This window comes from Aethina tumida, chromosome 3, assembly GCF_024364675.1.
Source record: "Aethina tumida isolate Nest 87 chromosome 3, icAetTumi1.1, whole genome shotgun sequence".
Classification (NCBI taxonomy): Eukaryota; Metazoa; Arthropoda; class Insecta; order Coleoptera; family Nitidulidae; genus Aethina; species Aethina tumida.
In genome coordinates, this window is record NC_065437.1 from 29,775,322 (window position 1) to 29,794,922 (window position 19,601).

Consider the following 19,601-nt stretch of genomic DNA (forward strand, 5'->3'; position numbering starts at 1 on the left):
AACACAATGGGCAGCGGTACAAAGTGAAAGTGATATTTCAAAAAGCCAATCGAGTGTTGTGCTGAGATTTTTTTCAATTTCCGTTCTCAGTGTTCAATCTACTTTTGCGTTGTATATTTGGTTCATCGGGGACATACAATAAAGGCACTCAATTTCCTGTAATTAATGTATACGCTTGAATTTATTTTCACGTGTGAAAATTTGATAAAAATACGCATTTATATAAATGTGAATCATTCTGTCAAATTAAAAAATAAATGAAATTTTAAACCAGATTTGTTAAACAGGTAAATGCACATGTAAAATTGTATTTAGTGACATATTTTATGTAAGAAAATATTTATTAATCAAAATATTTATTATTTTACCCGAAATGAATGCTTATAGGATTGTGGATGAGCTTTAGTTAATAGCATTGCACATAATAGAATATGAAATTATGTATATTTTACAAAAATCTACATTTTAAAATAAATATGAATAATTATTTTAAAAGATTATTACAAATACAAGTTATATAAATATAATCTAAATAACGTAACACTTCATTAAATTTGATTTATTTTAACAAATCTGGTTGATTGTGCAGGTATTATTTTAAACATATCCCTTTTTCAATGTAACAACAAATTAAAAGTTCAATAGCAGATTTAATTGAAATTATTATAATGGATATGAATTATTATTTGAAACAAAAGGATTTATTTATACATGTACAGCATATATAACACATTGCTTCCATTCAATTTATTATTTCCAAAGCTGATACAGTAAAAATATTTTTTAATAAATCACTTAATCAATTTAAATTTTAAATATCTGAAATTTGTTTAAACTATAGAAAAATTGTAGAGATTTTAAATATATAATTTTGAAAATAACTATCATCCATTTTGTGGAGTAAAAAATACAAAATGGATTAAAAGTGTTTTAAAATAAATCGTATTTATATAAAATTTGCCCAAATTTATAAAAATGCACAAATATCATTTTTGTATATATACAAGGTGTTTCACAACTTATCCGAAAAATTTTAACCACATACATACACTCCATTTGAAAAAAATATGATTAATCGACTACTTATGCAATAGTATGTGGTTCAAATTTATTGGATAAGTTGTGAAACACCCTGTACACAAGATTAAAAAGTATCTGGTTAAAAATTTTCGGATAAATTGTGAAACACCTTGTATAAATTTGATAATGTATTTTTAGTTTGTGTACAGAGTATCTCAAATTGGTTATCTTTGACTGTTAATGGTTAAATTTTTGTAACTCTAAATTTAAATATTAACTATTTTATAAAATATATAAAAAAATTTAACAGAATTTTTAAATATGTGTTTTTGCAAAATTGCTCCGAATAATTAATATATTTCGCTTGTTTATATCACACTGTGTTTTAAAATAAAATGTTTCAATATAAAAACTATTTATGTATTTATTATTTGAATAATTAAACAATTGGCAAAATTTTTATTTACTATTATATTTGATAAAATTTATTGTCCAATTAAGAGAATAAATAAAATTTATAAAATGGGTTAATATACTAATTTGAATAATTAATGATTTTTGTCTCATACAGTGTTATTAAATCTGAACAAATTATTGTGTTATGGTTTTTCTTTGAAATAAAAAGTTGCACATTGTCAAAAGTCACAAAAAGTCAGAGATATTAAACGTTTTGTTTTTTTAACACTCAGGACACTTAGTACTGTCTTTCTCTATCTGATCTGGAAATAGCAGGCAAAAGCCAAGTTATATTTATTATATGTTATTATATTATAATATTTATTTTTTCTCTTTGAATTTATACAAATTTTTTTATAATAATATTATAAAAATGTATTATTTATTTTAGGTAATAATGGTATACAACATCCTCCCCATCACGATTCTTCCTCCTATTCGTTAAACGTGAACTCCAATAATTCATCATCTGCAAACCTGTCGCCAACTATAACGAACTCCGAGTGCTCGAACTACATCCGGAAGCAGATAATGACGGCGGAGATTTTGCACGGCACGCCCTTAAACAATGAATACGAGCTTATCCCATTTAATCATTTCACCTACAATCGCGTTTATCCCATAGACCTGGGTTTGGGTAAGAGGGTGGTCGAGAAACCGATCGGTTTCAAGAGGAAAGACCTAATGGAGGCACTGATGAAAGCATTGGATTCACTCAACAGGAACGTGACCGAGAAAAACAACAAGTACACACTGGACGATTTTTTAGAAGGGCTTTACAGAACAGAACCGACTACCGGGACGCAGTACGAGTTGTTTTTTAGGACTAAAGTGTTAAATAAGAGCACGCCCGAGCAGCATCACAGCTCCAGCGGTGGAGGCGGCGGTTACACTAAAATAGTATTAATGCGACCGTTCGCACCGATCCAGGCGATAAAAACGGAAGGTCTGATTGGGCCGCGCGATAAAGAGCTCATTCAAATAATTCTTCCTTTATCCGGACGAACGGCCACATTCCAAAGTTTCATGGATAAATTCGTCAAGATCGGCTTAAAAAACGACCGCAAGGTCCATTTGACGGTCGTCTATTTCGGCGAGGAGGGCCTGTCGGAGGCCAAATCTATAATGTCCCGCGTACTGATGACGAAGAACAGCGGCGGTAATGAAAAGAACCTGAAACTGTTGGCGTTAAACGAGACTTTCTCGCGGGGCAAAGGTCTGCGCGTCGGTGCCGAACGGGTCTGGGATCTGGAGGGTGGCGATAAAAAAGACGTGTTGCTGTTCATGTGCGACGTGGATGTGGTGTTCAGTGCGCGATTCCTGGACAGGTGCCGTTGGAATACTAAACCGGGAAAGAAAGTGTATTATCCTGTCGTGTTCAGTCTCTACAACCCGCACGTGGTGTACACGCTCCAAGGCAAAGAGGTGCCGGCTGAAAATGATCAACTGGTTATCTCCAGGGACACCGGTTTCTGGAGGGATTTCGGCTATGGCATGACATGTCAATACAGGTAAAATGTTTTCTTTTATGTACTTGAAACAGTTTATTTTTATAATTACTAATTGCTATGTGGTGCAGATATTGTGACAAAAATATCAGGAGCTTATTTTCTTTAAAAAATTTGTTTCAAATCACATTTTGATATTTCCGTCCACGCATTTTTTATATAGTACAAGATTATCTTAAAAAATATATAACCTTAAAATTATTAGACAATGTAAGATATTTTTTCATATGAACACCATATTTTAAATGAAAATTAAAGATTTATTGATCAATTATTTAAATAGTCAAATTTTTCCTAAATTTTGAGATAATTTCTTGATATGAAAAATGTAACTATTGATATATGTTAATTATGTTTCTAAAATCTCATAGACATCTTTGAAAAGTACTATTCTATTCCTTGGAAACTATTAAATTTTGATATTAACCATAAATAAATTAAATAAAAAAAATAAATTAATTTTTTTTTCAAAGTTTGATTTATTCCTTTCACTTTAAATGCAAATTCAATTATAGTATCCATTTGAAATTTAAAATTTGCTTATATTACAAAGAAAGTTTAAGACTTTGTTTAATATCTCGAAATTTACCAGGAGCATCATTATATCTTGGCTTAAAATAATTAGTTTAATATAACATGAATTATATATTTTTTGAAAGCTTGACTTATTTTCGATATTTGAAATGTAAATTAAATTATATCTTCTATTTGTAATAAAAAACTCGTATCTCGAAATTTACCAGAAATAACATTATATCTTCACAATACGTAGTTTAATAAAACATAAATTATATAATTTTTGAAAGCTTGATGTATTAGTGACATTTTAATTGCAAATTATTAATTTCTATTTGAAATAAAAAATTGCAAATATTATCTCCACATTTTAAGGATATGTTTTTTAAAATAAATTTCTTATATAACGTGACATTGTGTTGAAAAATTATATTATTCTTTGTTATTCATGGGCGACAATATTAAATATCTCAGAATTAACATTGTATATTGGCTTAAAATAGTTTAATATAACACAAATTATATATTTTTTCTGAAAGCTTGATTTATTTCTAATATTTTAAAGGCAAATTCTATTATATTTTAACAACGTTTTTAACAGATCTCTGATGTGGAACAGACAAAACAATCCAATTAAAAACCCTATATATAATTATTGTATATAATTATAATTATTAGTCAAATCATTTATTAAAAAATAAAATAAACCACTATAAATAAAATAATATCTGATGATGACATGTTGAGTCTACTAAAAGTATATATTCCTTTAAATGAAAATGCAATGAACCAACAATGTAATCAATTTTATCACAGATAAAGCCTTCTCGATACCACTGAAGACCATTACTTTGAATTCCTTTGAACTAGAAAATACATATGAATCAACGTCGCTATCTATTCCCATAGCAAAGAGCTTTTTACAGTTATTAACACAAAACACATTCAAAGTGAAAACAAGCGGGTAAAGACTTGTTTTTGTTCGACTCGGTGTTTAAACGGGACCACCCAGTCCAAAATCCGCGTTCCGTAAAATTCCACGAGATAGAAGAAATATGAATCCATTTAGTAATGCGCCCGTTAAATATTCATAAGAACACGTCTTGAATAAAGTAAATGAGCATGAATAAACAAAGGATGGCGGCTGAAATATTCATTACCTGTACTGACAAGCCGTGCCATAACCGAAGTCACTCCAGAAAGCTGTATCCCTCGAGATAACGAGCCGGTCGTTTTCCAACGGAACCTCCTTCACTCGGAACGTATACACCGCGTGGGAATTATAAAGACTCCAAACTACGGACAATATACATTCCGGCGAGCGTTTCGCGTTCCACTGACACCCATCCCATACAACGACGACGTCGGGGTTCTTTTTTAATGCCAACTCGGCTTAACTGATGAATTTTACACTATGCACCTTTCTTTTTCTATTTTTTATTTACAAAAATGGCGAATGCACGTCAATGTGGAACAACATGTGGTAGAGACTTTATTAAATACTATTAAAATTCATAATTAAAGGTTATTTTTATATATTATATATTTAAAAAATTATTTATATACTTTTCAATATAGAAAATATGTTGTGTTGCCCCAGTTTAAAAAATGGCGAATGCTCTATATACAGCATGGTTCATGGAAGATGGTAATGGCTTCTTTTTTATTTATAACAGAATGTACATATAATAATATCCAATCGATATCCACAATATTACAATTAAACATTGATTAGGTTATTTTTTACAAAAATAAATTCTCTTTGATTTCTTTATTTAAGATACGTATTAAATATTACAAAAAATATTGCCAAAAATTTGCATTTTTCTAATAAATTTAAAGCTTTTTCTGATTAGGTAAATCATGGAATAGAATGTTAGAAATGTCTGAGAATAATAGTTACAGACTTAAAGCATCAGTTCTCACAGACAGTTTAATTCTTAGTGCCAACAATACGTTCAAGTTCAGTTTTGTCTGTTATACTAAGTTAACTAATGGCACCACTCAGTTATACAATTTTGGAGAACTTTAATAAGCATTAAACCGATTGTGAGAAGTAACGTTTTTAATCATTATCATATATTTTCAAATACCTTTGATAATTTATTACATATATGGCTTATTAGCAGACATTGTTGAAAGAAATACATACATTCCTAATGTTAGCCTTAAGGTTTTAACTATTAAAGCACTTTAAATGTCTATTTTTGCATTTGAAATTTACTCTTTCATGGTGCTATGAACATATCCGAATACATGTTAATAAAAAAATAACTTCAATTTCAGAAGAGCTAGATGCTCTTAATGTTATTTAATAAAAATTCTTCTTAGACAATATCCAATGAATAGTGTTAAAGTAAAGCCTACTTTACGATTGCACAATGGATGTTGTTCAAAAACATGTGCTACAAGTTATCTTTAACAGCTTTTATAATTTCAGATATTAAAACTACAATACAATATTTTTATTGTAACGGGTTACCGATGATAATACAATCGGTATAACCAAAGTCTTTTTGAAAGACTCGTTACAACAGGTTAAAGGGAGTGATTTAATTTTACACAAAATATTGATGAGGTTAGACTATACAATTCCTACTCTATAATTAATTTCAATATCACTAACCTTTGTTTTTGTTGAACAGATCTTCTTCAACTAACGTGATGTATTACACTCAATACTCACACCTTTCACCAAACCGAAATATTAGATAATTTCTACTCACTGTTATATTGTTTTTAATTTATAGTTTGGAATTAATTAAAACTCAGTTTTAATCAACCTAACTATATTAACAAAATAAATATAAGAAAAATAAAAACAAATAAATATAAATATAAAAAAAATTGAATGATTTAAATTTACTTAAATACTTGGCAAAAAGGTTGAAATTTGACAAACAGTAAGTAAAAACAACTAAAAGAACTTCGGTCTCGACACTTGAAAAATTCGGGTAAAATCTTCCGAAATAAATGAATCCCAGAGTTTTATAAACTCGGATTCTAGGAAGGGGTGAAGTAGGTGGTGACTTAAGACCCTTAAAAATCTGAATGTCTCCAACAACGATCCTACTTCAACCAATCAGATGAACTAAACAAATGTTCCTTTTCTCAACATTGTTGCCAAATTAATTTAAGAGTTTTTCTATATGAAACCCTAATCTAAATAATAATAATGTACTTGGTCTAAAAAACCTTAATGCAATTCAAAATACAATACAATTCATTGTTTGAATAATATTACAATTCTGATGTTATTTGCATAAGGAAAAACCATTGTACTTACAAACATTTTCAATCTTTTTAAAAATCAATTCATTAACTTAAATAAGACAAAAATAAAAGAACAAAGTTACAATTCTCATGTTGGGGTAAATTATTACATTTTCCTTTAATTAATTTAATTTAATTACTGAATAAGTTCTACGTAGAAATATCACTATTTAATCTTCGAACCCACTGTGCGACCACACCCTGACACTAGATAAGGGTTCGAAAAGAACACGTGTTAAAAAAATCAACGAACGTTTAGATTAAGATAAGTAATTTTTAAAATAAATTTTGTATTTTACGACTACCAAATGTAAGATTAGTTTTAAGAAAACCCATAAAAATATGAAAAAATTCGTGAAAATCTAAACAAAGCGGTGGTCTAAAAATTCTCCCACGAAGTCATTTATTAACGGTTTTCTAGCTCTGTTACATTATTAACCGTATAAATCTGCTTTTGCATTAGAAAATTGCCCCATCAAGGTGGTGTGAGTGTATCCAAACTTGAGTACATCTTGATAGATTCAATTTCAGAAAAATTAGAGGCTGTTAAAGTTGACCAATAAATCTTTGGACAATGTTTTGATTGATGTTTTCAAACAAAGCCTACATTGCGATTGTTCAATGGATATTGTCTAAAGAATCATTTCTTAAAGATTCTTATCACAGCAGTTCTTAATTTTTTTATTAATATTTTTAACAGTATTTAGATTAATTATTTTCTACATATCTACAAATCTTCCCCTTTTCAATTTTAGCCCCTAAGTCGTTGAAAGAATTTCTTATCTGACGCCCAAATTTACCGTTTCAATCATAACGCATTTCCGTCGCCGTAACTTCCAGCAGGCAATTACAGCGCCCTAAATAAATGATTTTCTGTTTCAGGTCCGACTTCCTGAAAATCCGCGGATTTGATGAAGACATAGTGGGATGGGGTGGCGAGGACGTGATGCTGTACAGAAAGTACGTCCGCAGCGGCATGAAAGTGATTCGGGCCACCGACCCTGGCATCTTTCACATATGGCACCCGAAGGTTGGTAACGCGCCACTTAAATTATCGCGCCTCCGGGTGATTTACGACTCGGACGGTTTTTTTATTGTTTTAATTTATTAGGTTATGGCTGCGAGGCGGGAACGGTTTTATTCGAGTTGGCGAAAGTGTGGCCTAATATCCTGAAAGTTGAAGAAAATATGGGCCATGTCTGGGGTCCACAGTTTTATCGACGTTTATAATAAAACTGATGTCTCACTGTTTCAAAAATTCTGGGTCAAGGAAATAAAGGTGAAATTTTCCAATTCGGCGTTGTAATAGGAAACTGCCGGATTCACAATCAAAATTTACATTACGCAAATGATGCAATAAAAACGCACGCGTAATATAAGACTAAATTTCGGGTTCCAAACAATGGAAATGCGTGAAGTTCTTATCTTTGTTTTCGCGTTTATGTGGCAACCTCTCCCATAAAATTAGCTTTACGGGATCAGATATGTGTGTAACACCAACTGAATTCTTTGCAATTGTCTTTTATTAGAGAATTAGTATGTAAAATTATTCCATTAACCCGGTGAAATTATCGAGTTAAGCGACGATGGTTATTTTAATTAAACCCCGTTGGATTGTTGTGTAATTTTTATAGTTCACGTTGCAGCTACTAAAGGGGACTGCGTTATAAAGTGTTTTCCGGAGTTGTCTTATCTCGAGGACTATTAAAAACGAAATAAACCGATAAGACCGGTAGCGCCATTCAAAATAGTTTTAAAGCTGCTGTGTTAAATAATAAACCGCAACGCGTTTTGTTTGCGTGCTGTTCATAAACTAATAATATTTTATATTCACAGTGGTGTATCACGTTCAGTCTAGCCAATATTTCGGAAACATTTGGAAAATAAAATTTCTTATGTAATATATATTTTTTTAGGAGAAATTTTTCAGGATATTTAAATTCATTCCCAAAAAATCTGATGTATTGAATAGCTAGCAGCCTAGTCGCAATATTTAAAACGATACAGATATGCAACTATTAACGGAAAATTGTTTAATCATCTATCGCAAAAAGAGATATACAACGCCAAACTAAGGCAAAAATAATAATTATTAATTTTTTAGTATGAAGTATATGCTGATTTCTTCTTATCTGTCAGAGTGTTATAGAAATATATTTTTTCTTTGGGGACATTTAAAGGGCACATCCACTGGAAATTTTGAAAAATTGAAAAAAAATTTCATATGCGTTGCCTATATCTTCAAAAATAAATTAGTCAAATGACTCTCAAATAGTTTTTGGGACTTCTAAAAAGTAGCAGCTCAACAGTTAGAATGTTACGTTTACTACGGGCCTACCATGTTATTGTTCGGGCTTTAGTAATGAAAATATTCTGAGTGATCCAACTCATGTATAACAAAAAATTTGACTTTTAATCAAGCATACATCAATTCAGGTCCTACGAGTTAAGCCAATGAGCTGCCTCGAAAGGGGGTCGATAATTTCGAAGAAGAATTTCAACAGCCCAAGAGAATTTTTTGAAGAGGAAGTTGAATTATATGGACCTGGAATAGAAGATTAGCTCAGATGTGATATTTATCTATTCATCACAATGAAATCAATATGATTTTAGATTCAAACACGTTTTCCCAAAACTACATTTTTCAAATTTGATGCAGTTGTAACTTGTCAAGACAAATCATCTTATTACAGATCTTCTTTTTCCTGCTTATTTTGTTTATATTTCTCGGTACAGTTTCCAGTTTTTCGATTGTTTAAAAAATTTTACTTTGTCAGGCCAAAAATCATCAAATTTCCCGGCGAGATTCGACACTTTTTTCAAAACAGTATAAAGTTAAATTTCAATTTCTATTTGAATAATATCTTTTTTTAAATTCGTTGTTTTGTTGTTAATACATTCCGATACAAAATACATATTTTGTTGTTTACGAGTTAGTAACATACTTTTATTTCATGGTAAACATATCGAATGTGAAGCTAAATAAACAGTATTTTCGGCGTTTGATGATTTTCCTGTTTAATCAAGAGAAAAAGGCATCGGAAAGTCAAGGAACGATAGATGAAAAAACGAAGAACTGTATGCGAAATGTAGATTTTACGCCAAAAACAAAAGGTTTCTTGTATCGGGTTGTAACAAGCCATAAAAAATGGATATATTATAAAAATCTCAAACGTAAAGTGATACGGGTAACACCAGGAGAACAGTCAACATTGAATGCAAAACCGAATCGGTTTGGGAAGATGATGATGCTGTGAATATGGTGGGATTAGAAAGGAGTGTCCTATGTCCGTTCCAACAACAAATGATCAATTTGAACCACGCACTGATCCAAAGACGGCTAGATTGGACTGGAAAACATAACGTTCCTGCACATTCATTCAAAGTGGTCAAAAAACGGTTTCTTTGCTTGATTAGGAACTTTTATGCCACTCTTCTTTAAAACTTCCAAGGATGTACGAAAATGATTCGATGAAAAGATTTCAACGAATGACGAAGTTCTTGCTATATGTTATTACCCGAGAGATGGACTAAATATGTATAGCGGTACCGATAATTTGAATAAAAAATCTTTTGCCATTATCCTTAAATAATAGCTTTCTTTTCATAAAGAAAACGACATTTTAAACTTGAGCACCGTGTATTTGAATGAAATTGTGTGTAAAATAAAGGTAGCCTAAGTTACTCCTTATTACATCAGCTACCTGCCAATAAAAGTCCCGTCAAAATCGGTCCAGCCATTTCAGAGATTAACCGGAACAAACAGACAGACAAAAATTGTAAAAAATGGTATTCTGGTGTATGTACCATATTTATATTCATATGCATGTAGTTAAAAAACGGTTATTTCAATATTACAAACAGACACTCCAATTTTATTTATATGTATAGATAATTTTATAATAATTAATATTTTTAAATTTTATTTTATTACATGTGTTATTTTTAAATTATAAATATAAAATGTGCTAAGCGGTTATTAAAAATATTGTGGTAAATAATTTATTTTTACCTGTAAATTCATGAGCTGGAAAATATATTGTACATTTAACACTTTTTGTGGCTGAAAATGAAATAATGTTATACAGCAATTATATAATATTATTTATTTCAGAGATTATAATAAAATATGTATATAATTTCGAATATTCAGGTGGTTTATTACATTTTAATATAATTTTGAAATTATTTAAAATAACGTATATAAATGTTTAATAGATTTCACACAAAATTTGAATGTTTACCATAAAATGCACATACAATAATCATTATTTGTCAGTAATTTAAATTTAAACATGCTTCATGTTTATTCTCTATATTTTGTTATAAACGTTTATTATCAAATTTTCCTTTGTACCGTACAAACGATTCGGCCAAAAGTTATCTGTTGTTTACGCTGTACACACCCGTGTTTAACTTCGTTCATTACACATGAGTTTTTCACGTGCACGCGGTCACGGACGGCGTACGGGTGAAACCCGGTCGGGCACAAAGCCGAAATCTCTCATCAATCACTTTAATTTGCAGGTGTGCTCGGGCGGTCCCGGGGGACAGCGACTATCCGCCGACCAGTACAGGGCCTGCATAAGGTCGAGGGCTCTGAACGAGGCGTCGCACGCCCAACTGGGCTTCCTGGCGTTCAGGGACGACATCGCGGCGAACAGCGGCTCTGCAAAGTACGCGCCCGCCTCGCACAACGCCAAGTCCCCCAAGCAGCAGCCGAAACGGAACCGGTCCTGAACTGGCGACGACGCTAGGGACGCGTGAGTTTTTTTTCTTTCACCGGGTTCGATACGTTACGCACACGGACAATCCGAACGCTGCTCGCTTGCGACTACCCCCCCATAGATGAAGAAGGTGCTACTTTTACAATTTATACGATTGCGGTTGGTTTTTGTAAGGGATGGGGGACCGTTTTGTCACCGGTGCGGCAGGATTATCTGGTTGCGATGGTCCTGTGGTGTGGACTGCTGTTTTCTGGACTTGTTTTGGAATGAATCTCAGTTTTAAATAAATATTCCACACCGGATTTGTGTAACTAAAAACGATTTTAATATAATAAATAAATTTTTATTGCAACTATTTATTCAAAATTGAAGATTAAAATTTTTAATAAACTGAAATTACTGCCTGGAGTTCAAGATGTTCCCAATTGATTGATTTTGATTCTTATGAGTATTTCTAGATTTCATGGACAAAAACTGACATCTGTAAGTGTCCAGAGCTTATTTTATTATAAAAATGTCGATTGTCGCAAATTACATTTTGATATTTCTGGCAGTCGCTGAAATGTATACAAAAACTGACATTTGTAGATGTAATAAATTTTTTTTTTACAAATGTTAAAAATTTTCTGCGGACAATTTTTTACATAGTATTAGTTAATAAAAATATATATCATCATTATTTGAAGTCCAGACCATAATTGAATTTGTCTTTAAAATGTTATGAAAAATCAATTTATGATATATAAAATTATTATTAACGTAACGTGTAACGATATTTCTGCTAAAATTCAAGATATATAATATTGTTTTCTATGAAACATCTGAAAAATAGTTACTTGTTAAATTTACCAGATATGCTATTTGGTATGTTTCATAAACAACCATTCTAATTATATCGAAATTTCGATTTATCTTAGCTAAATCAGTTTGCCAATAAATAATTAAATAAAAAAACTATTGCATCTTTTCGCCATCAGAAAAATCACTGTTTTTGTAAATAAAACATTTGGAAAATATAAATTTTTATAGTTGACTTTGTTAAAGCTATCAAATGGAATATTTGGTTATTATTAACGTAGAGTATTGACCATAATACTTGGAATTCTTGAAATTGTTAATAATTTTAATAGTACATTTAGGTATGTGCGAAACCATCATACCATTTCATTATTCTGAGTCAATTATTTTTAAAATATATAGCTAGACAAAATACGTGGAATATTTTATTATTTTTTTTTTAACAAACAAAATATATTAATTTGCCTTTTGTTCTATTGAATACCAATCTTCACATAATTTTTCAAATAAATCGGCCTTGTTCCTTGTGGTATTAGTACCACTGATTTTGCGTTCAAGAATTTCTCACAGATTCTCGATAGGGTTAAGGTAGGAAATGTGTGCCGGCCACTTCTTTACTTTGATCTTTTCCGTTAAAAACTAATCCTTAACTAATTTTGAGGTGCGATTTGGATCCTTATCGTGTTAAAATATATGCCTTATAGGCATTTTTTAAACGAACCAATCCATTATGCCATTTATTTGGCGTTGTTAAACAGGTTAAACTTGGAGTCGTCACTCCAAAAAATTATTTTTCAGTCGTTCTCTGTCCATCCAATGTGCTCCTCTGCAAATTTTAGGCTCCCTGCGATGTTCTTCTTGCGTAGAAGTGGTTTTTTTTGCTGGCCTACAACTTTTTAAGCCAGAATCCAATAGTCTGCGACATTTAGTCCTAGTAGAAATCCTAGATGGTCCAGATTGGTTCATAACAGCGGAAATTTGGGCCGATGATAAGAATGGGTCGGCCTCAGCAATATGCAATTTTTTTTATCCTGACGTACCTATTTTAATAAGGTTATTAACACATTCAGATGTATAAATGAAGGTTTAAAAGACTTATTTCGACTTAAATTTTAGGATTTTTAAAAAATACTAGTTATTTATCCAATCAAAAATTTAAATTTCATACAATTCTTGGTGTGTTATACAGTTGGTAAAATACATAATCATTATAGTTTACAATTTGTCTAGATCATTAATAATATTGATAATACCGTAAAAATTTTCCAAATATAAAAAATTAAGAAATTCCAGGTATTATGGCTAGTACTGTAATTTACCTATTGATAACATTTTTGAAAATTATTGATTTTTCCAAAATTTTTCTTCAATGTGTGTAAACTTTGTTACAAATATAAATAAGATAAAATATCACTGACTCCATTATTGTTTCATAAGCAACAATATTAATTATCTCGAAATTTCATTGTTGAAAGAACTTGCTTATACTACTATCTTAAGGGAGATATATTATTTAGATATAAATATCATATATTATGCAAACAACTTATTAAATAAAAATGCTATTACTTCTTTTCGAAATCTGACATAAAATAGTAATGCTCATATCAACCTTTATGAAAAATATCAAATGATATATAACAATCTTATTATTAACATACATTAACCGCAGATAATGTCTAATTATTTAAAAATTTTACTTCAGTGCGTGTAAACTCTAAAAATATAAATAAATTGTCAGTTCGCTCTCATTATATCATATTTTAGAATATTTTAAAGACAAACTAAACGATGAAATACTAGCACATACTCAACATTTCAAGAAGATATATATTTTGACACCTAAGTCAGTTTTTATATCTAATAACATACCCATAACAATCAAAATCAATCAGTTTGACACGCCCTGTACATTCAACATTCCACTATAAATTCCTTTTAGAGAAAATGCGTTTGTTACAAATCAAATTAAGAACAGGTCGAAATAAAAAGGGCAAATTTAAATAAAATTTGATTATTGATATTATGAAGTGCATCAAGTGCATAGTTCGCTATAAATTATGCATTCATTTTAAGTCAAATTTATATGTATTAAATTGAATGAAGAACAAATTGCAAATTTTCATGACAACTCTATGTAATATCAAAGAAAAAAGAAGGAATTAAAATAAAAACAATTTTATTTATTATACATTGTACTCATATACAAATTTGAATTAATTAAGTTACGTTGGGACCAAAAAGTAAAAAACTGTTAGCCGGCATGTTCAGGCCACTAAAATATCGTCATAGACTTTTCAGTAAGTCCTGCTATTTCATACAAAAACTAACACGCACCTTTATAGGAAAGATCACTTATTGTTAGTATAATGAATCAATTTATGTGATGTATAAATGCCGAAATTTTTACCTGTTACCATAATAATTTTGTTGATTATTTAAATTTATTTATTGTTAGTACATGTATTTTAAGACTGTTGCGGCCACATCGAAATTAGTTTAACCATAGAACAATTATCATTATTTCGTAGAATTATATATCTATACGTAGTATTTTTTTCTTAGCATGTTATCAAGTGCGGATACAGACAATGGAAACGAAAATAAAATATATGACTAATTATATTGACTAATTATAGGTAAATACAGAGACCGGTCGTTTACGAGAGTCGGCGGCGTATTCAAAGCACCACAATTGCAAGAACGGAACAGTAACAGGAAATGTCACTGAACGGATAATAGATTATTAGTGTCGAAGTTTACCAAGAAGACTGTAACTGCGGATCTTTGTGGCCTATGATGTCAATAACTTCAGTAATAAAACGACTCGCAGACGCTGCAATTGTACAACAACTTGTAGAACTAATGATCGCTCCTACAGTTTGGTGCAACTGTGTGTTTAACTCAAAAACTAAATTAACTCGTACAGATCGGATTACAGAATGATTTAGAGTGTTATTTTATTTTACAACGATGGGAAAAATTTTATTTGGTACTGGGATTACGAAATCCAATTACTTTTATATGCAGGGTGGCAATGAAAATTGAATTTGGAGATAAGAGGGCTATTTTAATGTATCTTTGTTATTCAGCTGCTGAGGAGGAAACTTTCCGAACGTGGTTTGTTGTGTTTTTGATGGGTTGTTTAATTAAATTTCGGATAGATAATTAACATTGTCCGTCATAATGAAAAAACTGATAATGTATCCAATTTTTCCCAACTTGTATCTTGTTTATTATAAAGTTTACACAAGATATTTAATGGCAAAACTAAAATTTGCTGTTGTGTGTAAACAGACTTTATAAATTTCGTTCGCAGTTGTTGGCACCCTTTTGAGGCAGCCAATAAACATTATTCATTCTTATTTGAATTGGACACATGAATGTTTTTTTGAAAAAAGTAAAATTCGGTACAATTTACAATATGATGATTTAGTTGTTGATTAGATTTCTTAAAGTTTTTAGTACTGGTATTAGTCTTAACCTCAAATGAAACATATTTATTAATATTAAATTATATATTATTATAATATTAATTAATTAATAAGTAATTTTTATTTAACATTCCTTTACAAAATTCTTACTCTCTTGCCTTGTTTCCTCACAAAACAGAGGTCCATAATTGCATCGTATCAATATTTACCAAATCTCTGGGATATCAACATTCACAAAACTTTTAAGAGAACTAATAAAAACTCCAAGTTTTTAATAACATTGTTTTATTGAATTTTAATTTCCATCAAGAAAATATCTTTATGTCCAATTTGAGTTTGAATAAAAATTATTGTTGTCACTTTCAAGAGACTGGAAACAAGTGAAATCAATAGATTTTAGTTTTGGCATTAATTTTTGTTTATGTTGTTTTCAAAATAAATCAGGTCATAGGTCATGAAAAATTCAAATTTGTAAATTTTTTCAATATAACGGACATTGATTATCTATCTAAACATTAATTTAACAGGTAGTCAAAATCACAACAAATCACATTCGAAAAATTTCGTTCTTGTCTGCTCAATAACAAAGATACATTAATTCTCTTACAGCAGACACCCTGTATAGGTTCTTAAATATTTCATTTAGGTTTTCATTGTCAATGTATTCAAATTCCAAATAATAACATTCCAGTAACCTCATTCAAATAATGCTAAGCAAAAAATACGTTTGGTTTACGGTGGCTTACGAATATTCTTTCCCAGTGTAGTCTTACCGTAATAATTTAATAAAGTTGACAGACCTTAAGCCATCGAAAATCAGAAAATCAAACTGAACTAGTCATACATACCTATACATACAGGCTTTGTACTTATGAAAGCTGTTGTGTTTATTACGTCCCTATGAATGTCTGGAGATATCACTAGATAAATTTATAAAAATGCATATATAATATATAAAATGTGAGCCGATTTTGGTAATAAAATATTAAAATTACTTGTGCGTTTTATTTACAACAACTTCCACTGAATATGTGAAATTAATATTTGCCAACCAACAATAGGTGTCAATGGGATCTAGTTAAAGGAATGATTGATGAAACAGATTCGCAATAAAATTATGTTTAATCTGCTCTATTAAATAAATATTTGATTGGTATCTCAACATCGCAGTAATTTTCAGCTTAATTTCAATGAATGGCTGGCATTCAGCCGATAATACCTTGAACCACTCGAGAGAAGAAATCAAAATTAAAACGATAGGACCAAAAGCCCCTTCCGTTATGTTGGCAATCGTCTCGAACAATCGGCAGCAAATATTCAAGGCGGATGCGATGTTGGTCTTCGGCGACAAAGCGGGCGCACGGAATGCGGTACCCATTGATTCGTAATGCAAACATCCCCCCGACAAGAACACACTTACAAACTTGCGGATGGGAACTGCTGTTTGCGAACTATCTAACAACAACCGTTCCGCAAACTGTTTTTGCGTTCATTATACCCCGGAATCCGCGCATATTGGAAACTTACCGCAGGCTCAATAACGAATCTCCGCCATGGCGGACCACAGCAGACAGTCCGCTTTTTCCCAGTATACCGTTTATTTGCGTACGTTCTGTTTGACCAGATTATGCCTATGCCGCCGCAATATATCTCAATTTTAATCAAAAAATGTTTTTGATCTAAGAAATTTAATCAATATTATGCTGTTGAAGAATTAAAAGTTGGGTACTTTGTAAAATAAGTATATCAAAAAAAAAAATTAAATAAAAATTGTGCCAAAAGTTTACATACTGATACAAAATTGTTCCACATCAACGGGATTGAAAGTACGTAAATTCACATGAGTTTAGATAAAATATAACTCAATATTTATTGACCTATTTTCACCCTCTTGTCACCCTTCCAAAATATTTTCAATATCTGAATTATACAGTGTCTGTCTAATTGAACCATCTGAAGTGAATGGAGAAATGAAATTTTCGTTGTAGCTATAGAGTGATGTTATGTTAACTTTCTTTTTAATTAAACATTTGTTGTTCCGTACTTCAGACTACACTCTGGGAGAATATCTTACTAAGTACGTAACAATGGTGGATATCAATTAATTGATTGGATAATAATCCAACTACATCAGTATCTGATATCTACAGCATATTGAGAGGTTCTGAAAATCGTATGGCAAATTTTGAAATTATGAATTTTAGAGTGGTATATTAAAATTCCGATTATTAACGATTTTTACGTTTCTTCTCCCTTTTCTTGAAGCACCTAATATTAATCTACCCTTAATACTACGATTTTTGGGGTACAGCCATGATAAAGGATTATGTTTGGTTTCTCATACGGGAAATATATTACAGGAACAATAATAGACAAAAAATAGATTTTTATTACAAAATAATCTACAAAAGTAGATTTAATTTCAAATATTTTAATAAAAGATTTTCATTTTCAGTAGTTAATTTCCTTTTTAAAAGTGTGAAAGTCTATTGGATTAATCTCAAAACTATGTAAATAAAAATTTTAGAATGTTTCATATTTAATTTCAGTGCGTGTTTAGCCAAATCGGCCAATTAGCGTAATATAAATACAAATAGCGGAATAAGAATTCTTAAACTTCTCTTTTTCCTTTTTATCACTGGTTACACTTTACAGAACATCATAGACAAAGAAGTTCTTTTCCTATGTAAATTGATATGCTGTCCGACTTTCCACTGACAACGTTTTTTGTTTTTGGTTTGTGTACTTGGCGTTTAATTAAAGCATATAATTTATTAATCGTGTTTTAAATGACACAACATGAAATATTAAACGGTACGTAGACACATTTAAGTAATAGCAATATTAATTATTTATAAAAAAATTTAATTAATTAATATCAAAAATGTTATTTATTCTAAGGGACAAAAAAAATTATAGATTTTATATTTTGAGACTTTTATATTTTATGATGTAGTTTATCTTGTGTTTTAATTATCCTGTATCTAAGATGTATCTAAATGTAACTTCAGAATGTATCTGCGTGAGACTTCTCGGAAACATCAAAATATGATGATGCCTATATCTTAAATGATATATTTGACATTAATAAGAAACGGAATATTTGGTATCTTATTACTTTTTTCCCACTTCAGATTCCAATATATTTCTTATTTCAAAACTTATTCTCTATTTCAACATTATAATTGAGCATTGAAAATATTTTTAGAAAACTAACAATCATAAATCAGCAACTCGCATTTCTCTATAAACTTCCAATGATTCAGTCAGATGAATCACTCTGTAAATAGTAATATAGTGTAATTCCCAAAATGGACAATTTCCTATTTTTCCATGAAGTTTGTATTACAATAATATTGAAAATTGAATTAACAGGAAAAGCTCAAAAATATATAACTTTTTATTCATAAAATACCACTATGTTTAATTGAATATGTATATTTGTACCACAAAAATTGTTTTAAAATGAAAAACAAAATGGGAAACAATTTTCATTTAAAATCAGATTAAACTTTTAGCAAAAAAAACATAAACCCACTGTCTTGTAAAATTGAGTTACAATTCAATATGTACAAATGTTATCAAATTAAACTACAAAATTCTGTGAGCATTTATGATTTAAATTTTTCACTGCAAATCTCTGTTGTGCTTCGTACAATTTTTGAACAATACGTTTTAATGATTTTATAAAACCGCATGGCTCGAGAAACACGCCATGTAACAAATTGAATTAAACATTGTATGACTGTGAACGATGAACATTTAATTAAATTACATAACTTACACTGTCGTCTGGTTTTTATTACATTTTGTCTTGTTACGTGGAAAAATATTTCCTTTAATTTTGTTGGGGATTTGTAATTTTTAAT

At 30.2% G+C, this 19,601-nt stretch overlaps 1 protein-coding gene across 1 annotated transcript in view; it reads left to right on the top strand.

Moving 5' to 3' along the window:
• LOC109600607 (chondroitin sulfate N-acetylgalactosaminyltransferase 2) overlaps positions 1-16,726 on the top strand; it is a 38,179-nt gene extending 21,453 nt beyond the window's left edge. The window contains exons 4-7 of the mRNA XM_049964657.1: positions 1,868-2,987; positions 7,656-7,803; positions 11,301-11,536; positions 14,938-16,726. Of these exons, the coding sequence (XP_049820614.1) occupies positions 1,868-2,987; positions 7,656-7,803; positions 11,301-11,513 (1,481 nt within the window). The 3' untranslated portion in view covers positions 11,514-11,536; positions 14,938-16,726. The remainder of the gene's footprint in view (positions 1-1,867; positions 2,988-7,655; positions 7,804-11,300; positions 11,537-14,937) is intronic.
• Positions 16,727-19,601: the final 2,875 nt, after the last annotated feature.